Here is a 12240-nt window from a genome sequence, read left to right as displayed (position 1 = left end):
TACTACAAGTTTCAGGAGAAGAAACTAAGAAAACAGAAGCTGGAGAACTCTTAGTTCTGATTACCAATATCCCAAAACAACAAGTTAAAGGGAAAGTCTTTTTAAGTTAAATAGTAGGGGGAAATGCACAGCATTTTAAAATGTTTAGTCCTTGAAAAACAAATGTAACAAAGGCAGATCCTGACAGGAGTAAAGGAAGTTACTTTTTCCAAAGTTGTGTAGTCACACCTTTTCACCTTATCAGTGGCTATCTTCTACTCATCATCTCTTCTAGATAATGCCATTAGATTCTGGGGAAGGTATACTTGGGGACAGCAAAATCCAGCTCCTAATGCAGAACTAGACCAAATACTTGTTCCCCTTTCACTGAAATTGTGAAGTGAATTTTAAAAGTAGAAAATGGGATTAGGAGATACAGACCTAGCTTCAGAGTCAAAAAACCTGAGTTGTGTCTCAGACACCAAATGGCAGTGGTTTAAACCCTGGGGAAATCACTTAACCACTTGACTAAGACTGTAAACTACAGATCTATATTGGAAGAGAGGATTTCCTCACAGGAATCTCTACACTCATGACAGTACAGGTTCAGACTAAAAAAAAAAAAAAGCATCAAATATGTGGTTTAATTCTAGTATATAAATTCTATCTACCTCATAAAAATATGGTAAAACCAACTTTTAGATTTTTACAAAACTTCATTATATAGCTTTCTGGTTATAGAAAAATATAGTATGCTATGAAATAGACTAGGAAAATCCCTAAAGGAAAACATAAATGACCCTGAAGAGAAGGAACTGGCTATATGGCAGACATAGAATGAAAATAAGGAATCTACTTTCCAGAATTAAGTCCAGAAGTTATATTCAAATGTCAGTTGATCAACAAACATTTACTAAGCACTTAACAAGTGCCAGGCATACTAAATGTTAGGGATACAAAGAAAAGTAAAAACAGTCTCTGCCCTCAAAGAGATCACATTTTAATGGAGGAGACAGACATGAAAATAACTAGGTACACATGAGATACCATATTTCACCACAGTATCATTGCAGATTTTATGCTAAATTTTTTTTTTCAAAAAAGTGGGATGTGATCATTATGTGGCCCAGTCATTAAGTGTAGACTTTTGACTGAATCCAAACTTCACAGAACAAATCCCCTTAATAAAAGGATTTGTTCTATAAAACTTGGACTCTGTCAAAAGGCTGCACCCAAGGACCCAGAAGGCCATATGTGGCCTTGAGGCTGCAGGAGTTCTCACTCCTGCAACCATTCTGACCTTCACATTTCCATGTTTCTGTTGAGGGAAGCACTATCCTTGCTTCAACACTGCCCATTTCTGATCAGTTTCAAAGTTCTGTTAATTCTACCTCAACTACTCCTCTAGCATATTTTTTTATCTTCCCTATTAGAGTTAAATTGTGCCAGTATTACTTAAAAATCATTTATTACTGAACTGTCTTTGGTGCAAGATTAGGATGCACAGAACAATCACGAATACATGTTAAACTTGAATACTGACAATGCGTGTGCACTGAGAATTGTAGGCTCACGCCTCACAATGCACAAGAGATAAATGCATATCCACATATCACTAGTGAATATATTGATGCTCTGTTTACTTTTTAAGTGGCATGATGAACAGAATTATACCAGGTGACAATTACTCAACAAAAGGCTTCAAACCAGTTTTTGGACTGAAAAAACAGGGTGTGACGATTATGTGGTGAAATACGGTATATGCAAAAAAGACATGGTAATCTCAAAAGGAAGGCACTAGCGGCACAAATCAAATTTCATTTATAGTCACCTTAAAATAATTTCTGAAGTTCCATTTGACAAACGCTTTTCTGTTAGCCAAGAATTCTTTCATTATTGAACTGGAAAATGCAATCTCCATTCAACAATTTTGGAAGCATCATATCTGAAAAAATGGAAGCTTATATATACTAAATAATAATAATAATAATGAAAAAATGGTTTCATATCCTGCTGGGATTCAAACATATCTTGATTTAAAAAAAAACTTACTGTATCTTAATCTTCATTCATTCATTTAACAAACACTTAATACATACCTACTATATTCAGAACACTACTGGAGACTAAGAAATACACAAATTAGCACACTGCCTCTCTCTTCAAGAAGCTTTTAGTCAAGCAGAGCAAGGATATAAATGGGAAGGGTAGGGATAGGAATGGAAAGGGACTAAGCATTCATATATCACCTGCTACAAATCACGCATTGTGCTAAGCACTTTACAAATATGATCTTATTTAAACTTAATAATAACCCTTGAAGGTCGGTGCTGTTATTATCCCCATCTTAAAAGTTAAGGAAACTGAGGCAAAGAGAGGTTAAATGAGTTTGAGGAATATAATGAAAAGTTTGTTTCCATAAAATTGAAACAACTGCTAGAAAAGTAACTAAGTAAAATGAGATACAGCAGTTCTTATCTTGTTTTGGTGGTAGAAGTCAGTAAGTAGGGCAAAGGTTAAGCTTCACTTAGCGAGTGCAAGCTTAATAGATTTATGAATACTAACTTCACCTCTGGGCAGGGTTTAGATACCATTTTCTGAACATGGGACATGTGAAGAGGAAGGGAGGACATATCAAAGAGTAGATATGTAGTAGGCAGGCTGGGAAGGTGTACACTCTAAAGTACTCAGCCAATGAGGAAACAGACTTTGCAGCCCTGGATTAGAAATAAATAGTGAACTTTTGCTTTGGTAAGGTGTGTGCCTATTCAATAGGACACACCCACATTTGCAACTGCATAATAAGCTGGGCTTTTAACTTCATCCCTACTGATTCTGACTGAGTTATTTCTCACAATTCGCCCAGGGTCATACAGCTAGAAAGTGTCTGAGGCTGGATTTGTACTCAGGTCCTCCTTACTCCAGGGCTGGCACTCTATCCACTGCACCACCTAACCTATACATAACTATAATAAATAAAATTGCATTACAAATCTGTTAGAAAAATGTGAAACAAAAGGTCAGTACTTAAGGGAGAGGAGTAAAATATAAAGGAAGGGGGAGGAAATAAAAGGCTAGTTCATTTCATGTTCACCATACCATTACTATAAAATCAAGACTGCTATATTCATTTTATCCATTCAATCAGGGCCACATGTAATTTAATCAGATCAACCTGTAATTTGATCAGAACTGATGCCTCTTCTAGTAAAAATGCTAACTTAAAAACATTAAATATTCAGTCCCAAATCAACAATATTTAAGATATTTCTTCACATATACATGTAAAGTTAAGTAGACAACTGAAATATATCTATTCATATAATTTAAGTTAACAAAATGGTCTTTGTTTTGGTTTTTGGTTTTTTGGATGGGAAGGTCTGCTATTAAGTACTAGTTTTCTTTTTCCTGGGTTTGTTTGTTTTCATGAAAATGAATTTTAAGTAATCAAGTCAAATTTACTGAAGCATTCCCTACAGGTGGGCCAGACCCACTGGTCCAAACAATTTAAGATATCATATTAAGATACTGCATCATGGTTAAGTCTCAAAATAGCAACAATATACTTTCAGTAGGAAACTATAAACACTGACCCAAACTCAACAGAAAAGTTGATGTGGTTTCAATTCAATATCCAAAAGTAAATTTCTTTTCTGCTTAGTGAAGCTTTATGATTCTTTTTAAGAAATACTTTAATAAGTTATTATGTAACTTCACTATACAAATAGTATAATGGTCATACAATTAGAGCATTACAGACCAATGTTTTTCCCCAATCTTTCCAGTACTAAAAAAACAACATGACACTGTTCCTTTCTAACAAGGGAGGGTTTGTTAGCACCAGTATCTTTTAACCAGAAATTTTAATTTGGTGCTTAAAAAAAAAAAAAAGACTGCACTTAAAACTGAATGAAAAAAGCAACAGACTAATAATTTTTTAAAATAACACAAACAGAAGGAAAGACAACAAAATAAATAAGTCATTGAGATGCAACCAAAACAGAGGGAAAGATGCCAACTGATCAATTCTGACCCTTTCAATTCCTCTAGCGATTCTAGGTATTTAGGAATGGGGAAGGAAGTCCTTTCTATAAGATGAAGAACAAAAACTGTCATTGCATACTAACTCCATTATTAAGATTCAAATAAGATTCAAAGGTTAAGCACAATATTAATTTCCCTGTAAGCGCAGTGTTAATAAACATCCCCAGAACCTAAACCCCAAAGACCTAACTAGAACTATCAAATGAATTTTTTTTCCTTTTTAATGTTTGTTATTCTTTTTTTTCTTTTTGCTTTGTGGTGAGGCAATTGGGGTTGAGCGACTTGCCCAGGGTCACACAGCTAGTATGTGTCAAGTGTCTGAGATCACATTTGAACTCAGGTCCTCCTGACTCCAAAGTTGGAACTCTATCCACTGCACCACTTAGCTGTCCCTTATTATTCATTTCTGTAGAACCCATCAACAACAACAACAAAATCAAACACAATAAATAAGAAAGAAAATCACAGATCATCAAACTACCTGTAATTTGCCAAATGGAAAACACATACATGCAAGCTTCAACAAAATAATAACAATGTCATCTCTTTTTCAGCGGTCTATCTGATGTTGTTGCTAGATAACCAGATAGTCATGGTCTGTGTGCCTGCTCTCACTCTACTCTCTTCTCCTTCAGTCAACAATCAGTCAATAAGCATTTATTAAGTATTTGCTATATGCCAGGCACTATGCTAAATGGAAATACAAAGAAAAACAAGAAAAAAACCACTACTTCTACACAACTTTCCAATTTCTTTGTATTCTTTTACATCAGGTATTTGATATTTCAGTAAAAATCTTTTTTGTCTTGGTTTTATTTATACGTTGTCAGAAGAATTACTTTAATTAGATAAATGGTTTACAAGTTCAAAACCTTTGGAATTCTACATTCTATGGTACATTAACTGTTTACTTGGTTCAAAGACTGCTTACAGTCACAACTTAGGGGCCATTTTATTTATGCAAAGAAAAAAATAACAATTCCTCTAAAATGGCATTAAAAAGCATACTTTCAGGGACAGCTAGGTAGCACAGTGGATAGAATAATGGCTCTAGAGTCAGGAGGACCTGAGTTCAAATCTGACCTCAGACACATAACATTCCTTAGCTGTGTGACTCTGGGCAAGTCACTTAACCCCAAATGTCTCACCACCCCCCCCAAAAAAGTAGTACTTTCTATTAATTTCAATTTCCATGGGAAATACTGGTACAACTTTTAAAATTATGAAGAACAAAGAAGCAGCATCAAATTCTATTTTTAAATTTTTCATTACCTGCTAAAATTCTTCTTTCCCTATACTGCATTATTTAATTTGCCACTTCAATTTCCAAAGCAAACAAATTAGTTTTTCTCATTTTTGTATATCAATACTCAATTTCAACACAATTTCAACATTCTAGCCTGCCGAGATGTCTTTGGATTCTGTTATCCAATGTTTAGCTATGCCCTCGAGCTTTGCAAAATTGATAATGATGCCAACCATGACTTTTATCATTATTAAAAACTTTAAACAACACAGAGCCAGCACAGACTTCAGGAGAACTCTAAAAGATACTTCTGTTAATCAATCTATTTATGCCTATTCTTTGACTAGCTATTCAACTAGTTCTGAATCTACCTAACCATACAATCATCTGGCCCACATCACTTCATCTTATCTGTAGGGATGAGAGACTGTCACATGATTTTCGAAAAATCTAACTACATCTAGAACATTCCCCTGATCTAATCTAACACTGGGGGGCAGGGGGCAATGGTCTGGTATGACCCGTCCTTAATGAAGAACAGTTGGGTCCCATTTTCCTTTCTAAACATTCACTAACCATCTCTTTTAACAATAATACATTCAAGAATTTTACCATGAATCAAAGTAATTAATTGGCCTGTAACTCGAAGTTTGACTTTCTCTTTTCCCTTTTTTGGAAAAATCAGTACACATCATGTTCCACACAGCACTTTGCTTGGTTCTCTGTCTTTCAATGATTACTAACAATGACTCACAATTGCATCCTTCAGTTGTTTCAGGGCCTCGAGGTGTTGTTCGTTAGGGCCTGGTGACTTGAAATCATCAAGGGCAGCTAGGTACTTCCTCACTATCTCCCTAGATATCTTGTGCTTCAACTCCCTATGAGCCATGTTTGTCATATCCTTTCCAATTCAAAGATCATGCTACCTGGCAGAGAAAAGAGAAGCAAAATAAGATATGAGTAGTGTCACTTTGTCCCCATTGTCCCCAGGTACCATAAACATCTGTTCTATTCCTTCTTTGATACCTTCCTCCTGCCTCCGACAAAGCTTAAAAAAAAAAAAAACCAACTCTTTGTCCTTAACTTTTCCTCAATAGCTTCTGCTCATTTTTGAGTTTTAATATTCCTTATGCTATTCTTGTAGGATCAATACACACTTTTATATTCATTTTCCCATTATCTGTTCTTGTTTGTACTTTCTGTCTCTATCAACTTGTCTTCTTAAAATGCATTGTTTCCTTTAGTTTTCCTTTCCCTCCTTGTCTAAATGGTTTCTCTTTGTGTCTTCAAAATTTGATGATTAAAAGCTTCCCATCCTTCTTGAGATGACTTTCTCTTAAGAATTATAGGTCACAGGCTCTTATCTACCCTTTCCCTCAATTACTACCTCATAACACCAAGATACAGGTATGATTATGCACATACATTCACTGCAGCCAGCACAAAAATGGGCAGAAGGCAGACACTGTACAAAAACAGTCTTGGTTAATAATAAGATTTGTATAATATCTACCTGCTAATGGCATAAATTAAAAAGATTATGCAGTCATATGACATCTATACTTTTTTTCTGTCTATCCATAACTCTAAAATCTAATTTGTTTAGCACAAGGCTAAAACTCCCTGAATTCCTGTACCCTATCTACCTGAGGGGTTCTTGAACACTATACCAAGCTGATCACATGTGCACCAGGATGCAAGGGATCAAAGGTTTAGATGACATGTTAGAGTGAGAAGAATGTGTGGTGATAAGCCCCGTGGTGGAGGCTTCTCTCAATCTTCTACCAACTTCTTTCACAAAGGGATGTTTACTTTACTAAGGAAATGAGAAACAAACTGAAACCCCATAAGGGGAGATGAGAGGTCAAAGTCAGAATGGACTCTAAATGCTTGACATCTTGAGGCTGTGAAGCAGTAGACAGTTAGGGACTAAAAAAACCTTTAGGTTGAGGGAAGTGGCCAAGAAGAAAGAGACCCAGATGTATACTTCCAGGTAAAACAGATTCCAGGGGCAGCTAGGTGGTGCAGTGGACAGAGCACCAGCCCTGAAGTCAGGAAGACCTGAGTTCAAATCTGGCCTCATATCAAACACTTGACACTTACTAGCTGTGTGACCCTGGGCAAGACACTTAACCCCAATTGCCTAAAAATAAAAAATTTTTAAAAATTTAAAAAAAAAAAAACAGATTCCAGGTCCTAGGACTGGCTAAAAGCAACAACTTCCAGAAGTAGTTCTCCTCCCCTCCCCTCTCCTATCTTATACATACTTTAAAACCTTAATATGACTAATCCAGGTTTACATTCAGGACTATTATAACTTCAGGGGACACAGAGGGCCTTCTTGCCCCACCAAAATACCATCCCATATGTTAAATGATGACTACAATTACTTGAACATTGGCCAATGCTTTTCATTCAGTAGCAAGACTTAAAAGTAAAATAACCTGGCAGATATAACACAGTATGATTAAACTATCAGAACACAGGCAATTTTCAAAGGAAAAAAGTCTATCTATCAATAGCCATATGGAAAAAACTCCAAAACACTATAACAATAGAGAAATATAAATTAAAGCAATTCTGAGGCTCTACCTCAAATCCATAAGATTGGCAAAGTTGACAAAAACGAAAATGACAAATGTTGGAGGAGCTTTGGGAAAACAGGAACATTAACAACTATTGATTGTAACTGTTGGTAGGCTTATTCTGGAAAGTAATTTGGAATTACACCCAAAAGTCACTAACCTATGCATTCTATTTGTTTTACTCAGCGATACTACTACTAGGCAAAACCCAAGCAAGAGGAAAAGGATTAGGTATAAAATACATACACACACACAGATACATGTGTATGTGTGTGTGTGTGTGTGTGTGTTTGTGTGTGTAGTGGCAAGGAACTGGAAACTAAGAGACTGCCCATTACTGGGGGAACAGATAAATAAATTATGAGTACATGAATATAATGGAATACTATTATGCCATAAGAAATAATGAAAAGGGTATTTCAGAGAAACTGGGAAGACCTATTTGAACTGATGCAGAGGAAGATGAGCAGAACTAGGAGGAAATTTTATACTTTAACCCTGTAAAGACAAATAACCTTGAAAGGTTTGAGAACTTTGTTCAACACAATGACCAGCTAGGATTTCAGAGGTCCAAGGAGGAAGAAGCATGCTACCCAAACTTTCTGATAAAGAGGTGAGAGACACAGGGTGCAGAAGAGACATATATTTTGGGTGTCATGGATGCAGGAATTTGTTTTGACTGAATTTGTTATAAGAATTTTGTTTTTGAGGCAGCTAGGTGGCGCAGCAGATAGAGCTCCGGCCTTGGGAGTCAGGAGAACCCAAGTTCAAATCCGGTCTCAGATACTTGAAACTTACTAGCTGTGAGACCCTGGGCAAGCCACTTAACCCTGATTGCCTCACCCAAAAAAAAAGAATTTTGTTTTTCTTTTGTTCAAAATGTGAAGGGACATGGGAAGGAAATAAAACAGATTTTTTGTTCATTTTTTAAAAATAAAATTTCCTTTAAAAGTAAAAAATATGTTTCTGAGATCAGCTTTAGATAGTAGGATGACGCATGAAACATGAGAGCTTTGGGTACCTACACAGGAAAGAAGAAAATGAGACAAAGCTAAATAGGACACAGAATAGTGATACAAAAGAATACCTGACTCTAAACTTTACCTACTTTACAATTTTGTCTGAAGTCAGTCCTAGTGCTTTTAACTGTGTAGAGATACATAAAAATTGTACCTGAAGGCATGTTAGATTTTCCCCAGTCAAGTATCAATCCAACTTAGAAGAAATAGTGGTTTTCAACACTATTTCCAGTACCGACAGCCTTTACTGGTCAATAGTGCAAATTTTCCAAATGCACCATATGGTTCATCTTCCAATCCTAGCAGCACTAGTCTCTACAAGTAGCATCAGCCAGTTGGGACCTAAAAGAAAAACCTACTCAGAAAAACAGCTACCATCACAGTCAAACATGGCTTTATTGCTAAACTACTCTAGAACCTGGATGATGAAACTTGTCCCTTCCACTGACAAGGAAGCATATGAGAAGGACTGCAAGTTCAACAACAATTAATGACCACTCCAGGCATTCTCTCTCTCTCTCTCTCTCTCTCTCTCTCTCTCTCTCTCTCTGTCTCTGTGTGTGTGTGTGTGTGTACATATATATATATATATATGCTGAATTTAAGGGACCAAGTTGGCAGGAATACCCATCCATTTGACATTTATTGAATCCTACGTGCATTGTAACCCTGAGCTGACAGAGCAGAAGAAGAGTATAGTAGCATTTTAGTTTTTCTCCTTGCATGGGACAAAGTTGATCCAGTATAGCTATTAACCTTTAGTATATATGTCACTTTTTTCACAAACCTGAAAGAGCACATATATACATTTTTTTGCTATCCCATGACTACTAGAGAGAATTCATTTACTGAATGCTTGAATATTTACAAAGTGCTTACTTCTAAGTCCGAGTGATCAAAACAGAATTTTTCAAGGGAGTGGGAGATGGAGAAAAACAGACATCAGTAAGATGGTTCTTGGAAGAAAGATTTTTTTTAAACATCTAACATAATTGATTTGCACTTAATACTAGGTTTTTCTAAAAGAAAGACACATGAAACCATTTGGAACTATGTTCAAAGGGCTGTAAAACTATGCGTACCCTTTGATCAAGCAATACCACTGCTAGGTCCATATCCCAAAGAGATCAAAGAAAATGTACAAAAATATTTATAGTAGCTCTATTTGTACTGGCAAAGAATTGGAAATTAAGGGAATGGCTGAACAAGTTGAACAAGACATGATTATGATGAAATACTATTGTACTAAATATAAGACGTGATAAGCAGGACATGCTTTCAGATAAACTTAGAAAGGTTTACATGAACTGATACAAAGATACAAAGTAAAGTAAGCAAAACCAGGAGAACATTGTACACAGTAACAGCAACATTGTACACAGTAACAGCAAAATGATCAACTGTGAATGACTTAAGACAATTCCAAAGGACTTAGGATGAAAAATGCTATCTACCTCTAGAGAAAGAACTGATAGAGTCTGAATGCAGACTGAAGAATTTTTTTCTTGGTTTTTTTTTTCTTTCACAAGATGATTAATGTGGAAATACGTTTTGGCATGACTGCACATGTATAACCTATATCAAATTGCTAGCCTTCTCAATGACAGGATAAATGAGGGAGGAAAGGAGATGATTTGGAACTCAAATTCTTTAAAAAATGTTAAAAATTTGTTTTTACACACAATTGGAAAAAAATCAATATTCATAAATAAAAGAAACACACATGAAAGCAATATGAAACTGCATGCAAAGGGCTACAAAACCGTAGATCCCTTGACCAAACAATACTACTACTAGGTCTGTATCCTAAAGAGACTAAAGAAAAAGGAAAATGACCTATAAGTACAAAAATATTTATAGCAGCTCCGTTTGTGGTGATGAAGAATTGGAAATTGAGGAGATGCCCATTATTTGGAGAATGGCTGAACAAGTTGTGGTACATGAATTGTGAGGGAATACTATCATTCTATAAGAAATGCCAAGCAGGACAGTTTCAGAAAAACCAGGGAAGACTTATATAAATTGATGCATTGTGAAGTTTGCAGAACCAGGAGAACACTGTACACAATAACAGCAATACTATAAGATGATCGACTGTGAATAATTTAGCTATTCTGAACAATACAATAATTCAAGACAATTCTGAAGGACTTATGATGAAAAATGCTATCCACCTCCAGAGAAAGAATTGATGGAGTCTGAAAAGACTGAAACATAATTTTTTCACTTTCTTTATTTATTCTTCTAACTTCTTTTGCAACATGGCTAACATGGAAATGTTTTGCATGATTTCACATGCATTAATTTATATCATATTTTTTGCCTTCACAATAAGTGAGAGATGGGTGGGAGGGAGGGAGAGAACTCAGAACTCAAAAAAATTTTAAATGAAGGTTTAAAATAAATTAATTTTAAAATAAAATAAACACACACAAAACAGCCCTTTTATGTACAAAGTTTTGCTTTGAGTTTCTTTAAATGCGATGAACTAGATCTTGGAGTCTTCTTACATAAATTGCAAAGCTATGGAATCTAGCGATAAGAAACTATAGAAAAGTAGATATGATTTATATATGGAATAACTTTTAATAAAAAGTATTTCTGGCAAAATACTTCATGACATGTCCTTTGTGTTGTGGCTGTTTTGAAAAAGAGTTTTATGTATAATACGCAATATGTAAGGGCTAATATTATACATAGGATTCTATCTTATGTATAATAGGAAAGAATTCTAAAATTCTTTTTAGAAAAGAATGATAGAGAAGTAAATAAAATGGTCACATTTTCTCAATGCCGTCCATCCTTCATCATATACTTTTTATGACCCAAGAATCACTAATAATTATGGTTTCTGAGGGACAAGTCACTTCACAACCTGGGTTGTTGTTTCTTCCTCTATAAAAGGAAGGACTGGGGGCAGCTCAGTAGCACAATGGATACAGCACTGGCCCTGCATTCAGGAGGACTTGATTTCAAATCTAGCCTCAGACACATAACACTTACTAGCTGTGTAACCCTGGGCAAGTCACTTAACCCTACTTCCTAGAATAAAAAAAAATAAAATAAAATAAAATGAAGGACTGAATCATTTCTAAGACTCCATCCAGCTCTAACATATGCAACTCTATACCATCTCTCGGGGCCAATGATGATGACAACAGAATAGATATTTCAACCACCAAATCTTCTGTGCCTATGTAATTCAGGCAACCTGGAGGTTTTAAGACAGACCAACTATGGAATAGCCACTGTGGTATGTATATATCCCCTCTCACCAAGTTTTTCTAGACCTCAATTTTCAGCCCACAATATAGTGGCAATTGAAATTCTAGTTATCAATCAGGAGATACTGTGATAGACTACAAAC

At 35.5% G+C, this 12240-nt stretch overlaps 1 protein-coding gene across 3 annotated transcripts in view; it reads right to left on the bottom strand.

Moving 5' to 3' along the window:
* The window catches only part of TBC1D4 (TBC1 domain family member 4), a 217068-nt gene that overhangs the window by 134682 nt on the left and 70146 nt on the right, over nucleotides 1-12240 (bottom strand). The window contains exon 1 of one of the 3 annotated variants that reach the window (XM_027844548.1): nucleotides 6024-6187. The exons of the other annotated variants lie outside the window; for them this stretch is intronic. Within the exon in view, the coding sequence (XP_027700349.1) occupies nucleotides 6024-6167 (144 nt within the window). The 5' untranslated portion in view covers nucleotides 6168-6187. Of the gene's footprint in view, nucleotides 1-6023; nucleotides 6188-12240 lie in introns of those variants that run through there. 3 annotated transcript variants of the gene reach the window in all.

Source organism: Vombatus ursinus, unplaced genomic scaffold (assembly GCF_900497805.2).
Source record: "Vombatus ursinus unplaced genomic scaffold, bare-nosed wombat genome assembly UNPS02014942.1, whole genome shotgun sequence".
Lineage (NCBI taxonomy): Eukaryota > Metazoa > Chordata > Mammalia > Diprotodontia > Vombatidae > Vombatus > Vombatus ursinus.
The sequence above is the reverse complement of the archived record's forward strand: the minus strand, read 5'-3'. Positions and strand labels throughout refer to the sequence as shown.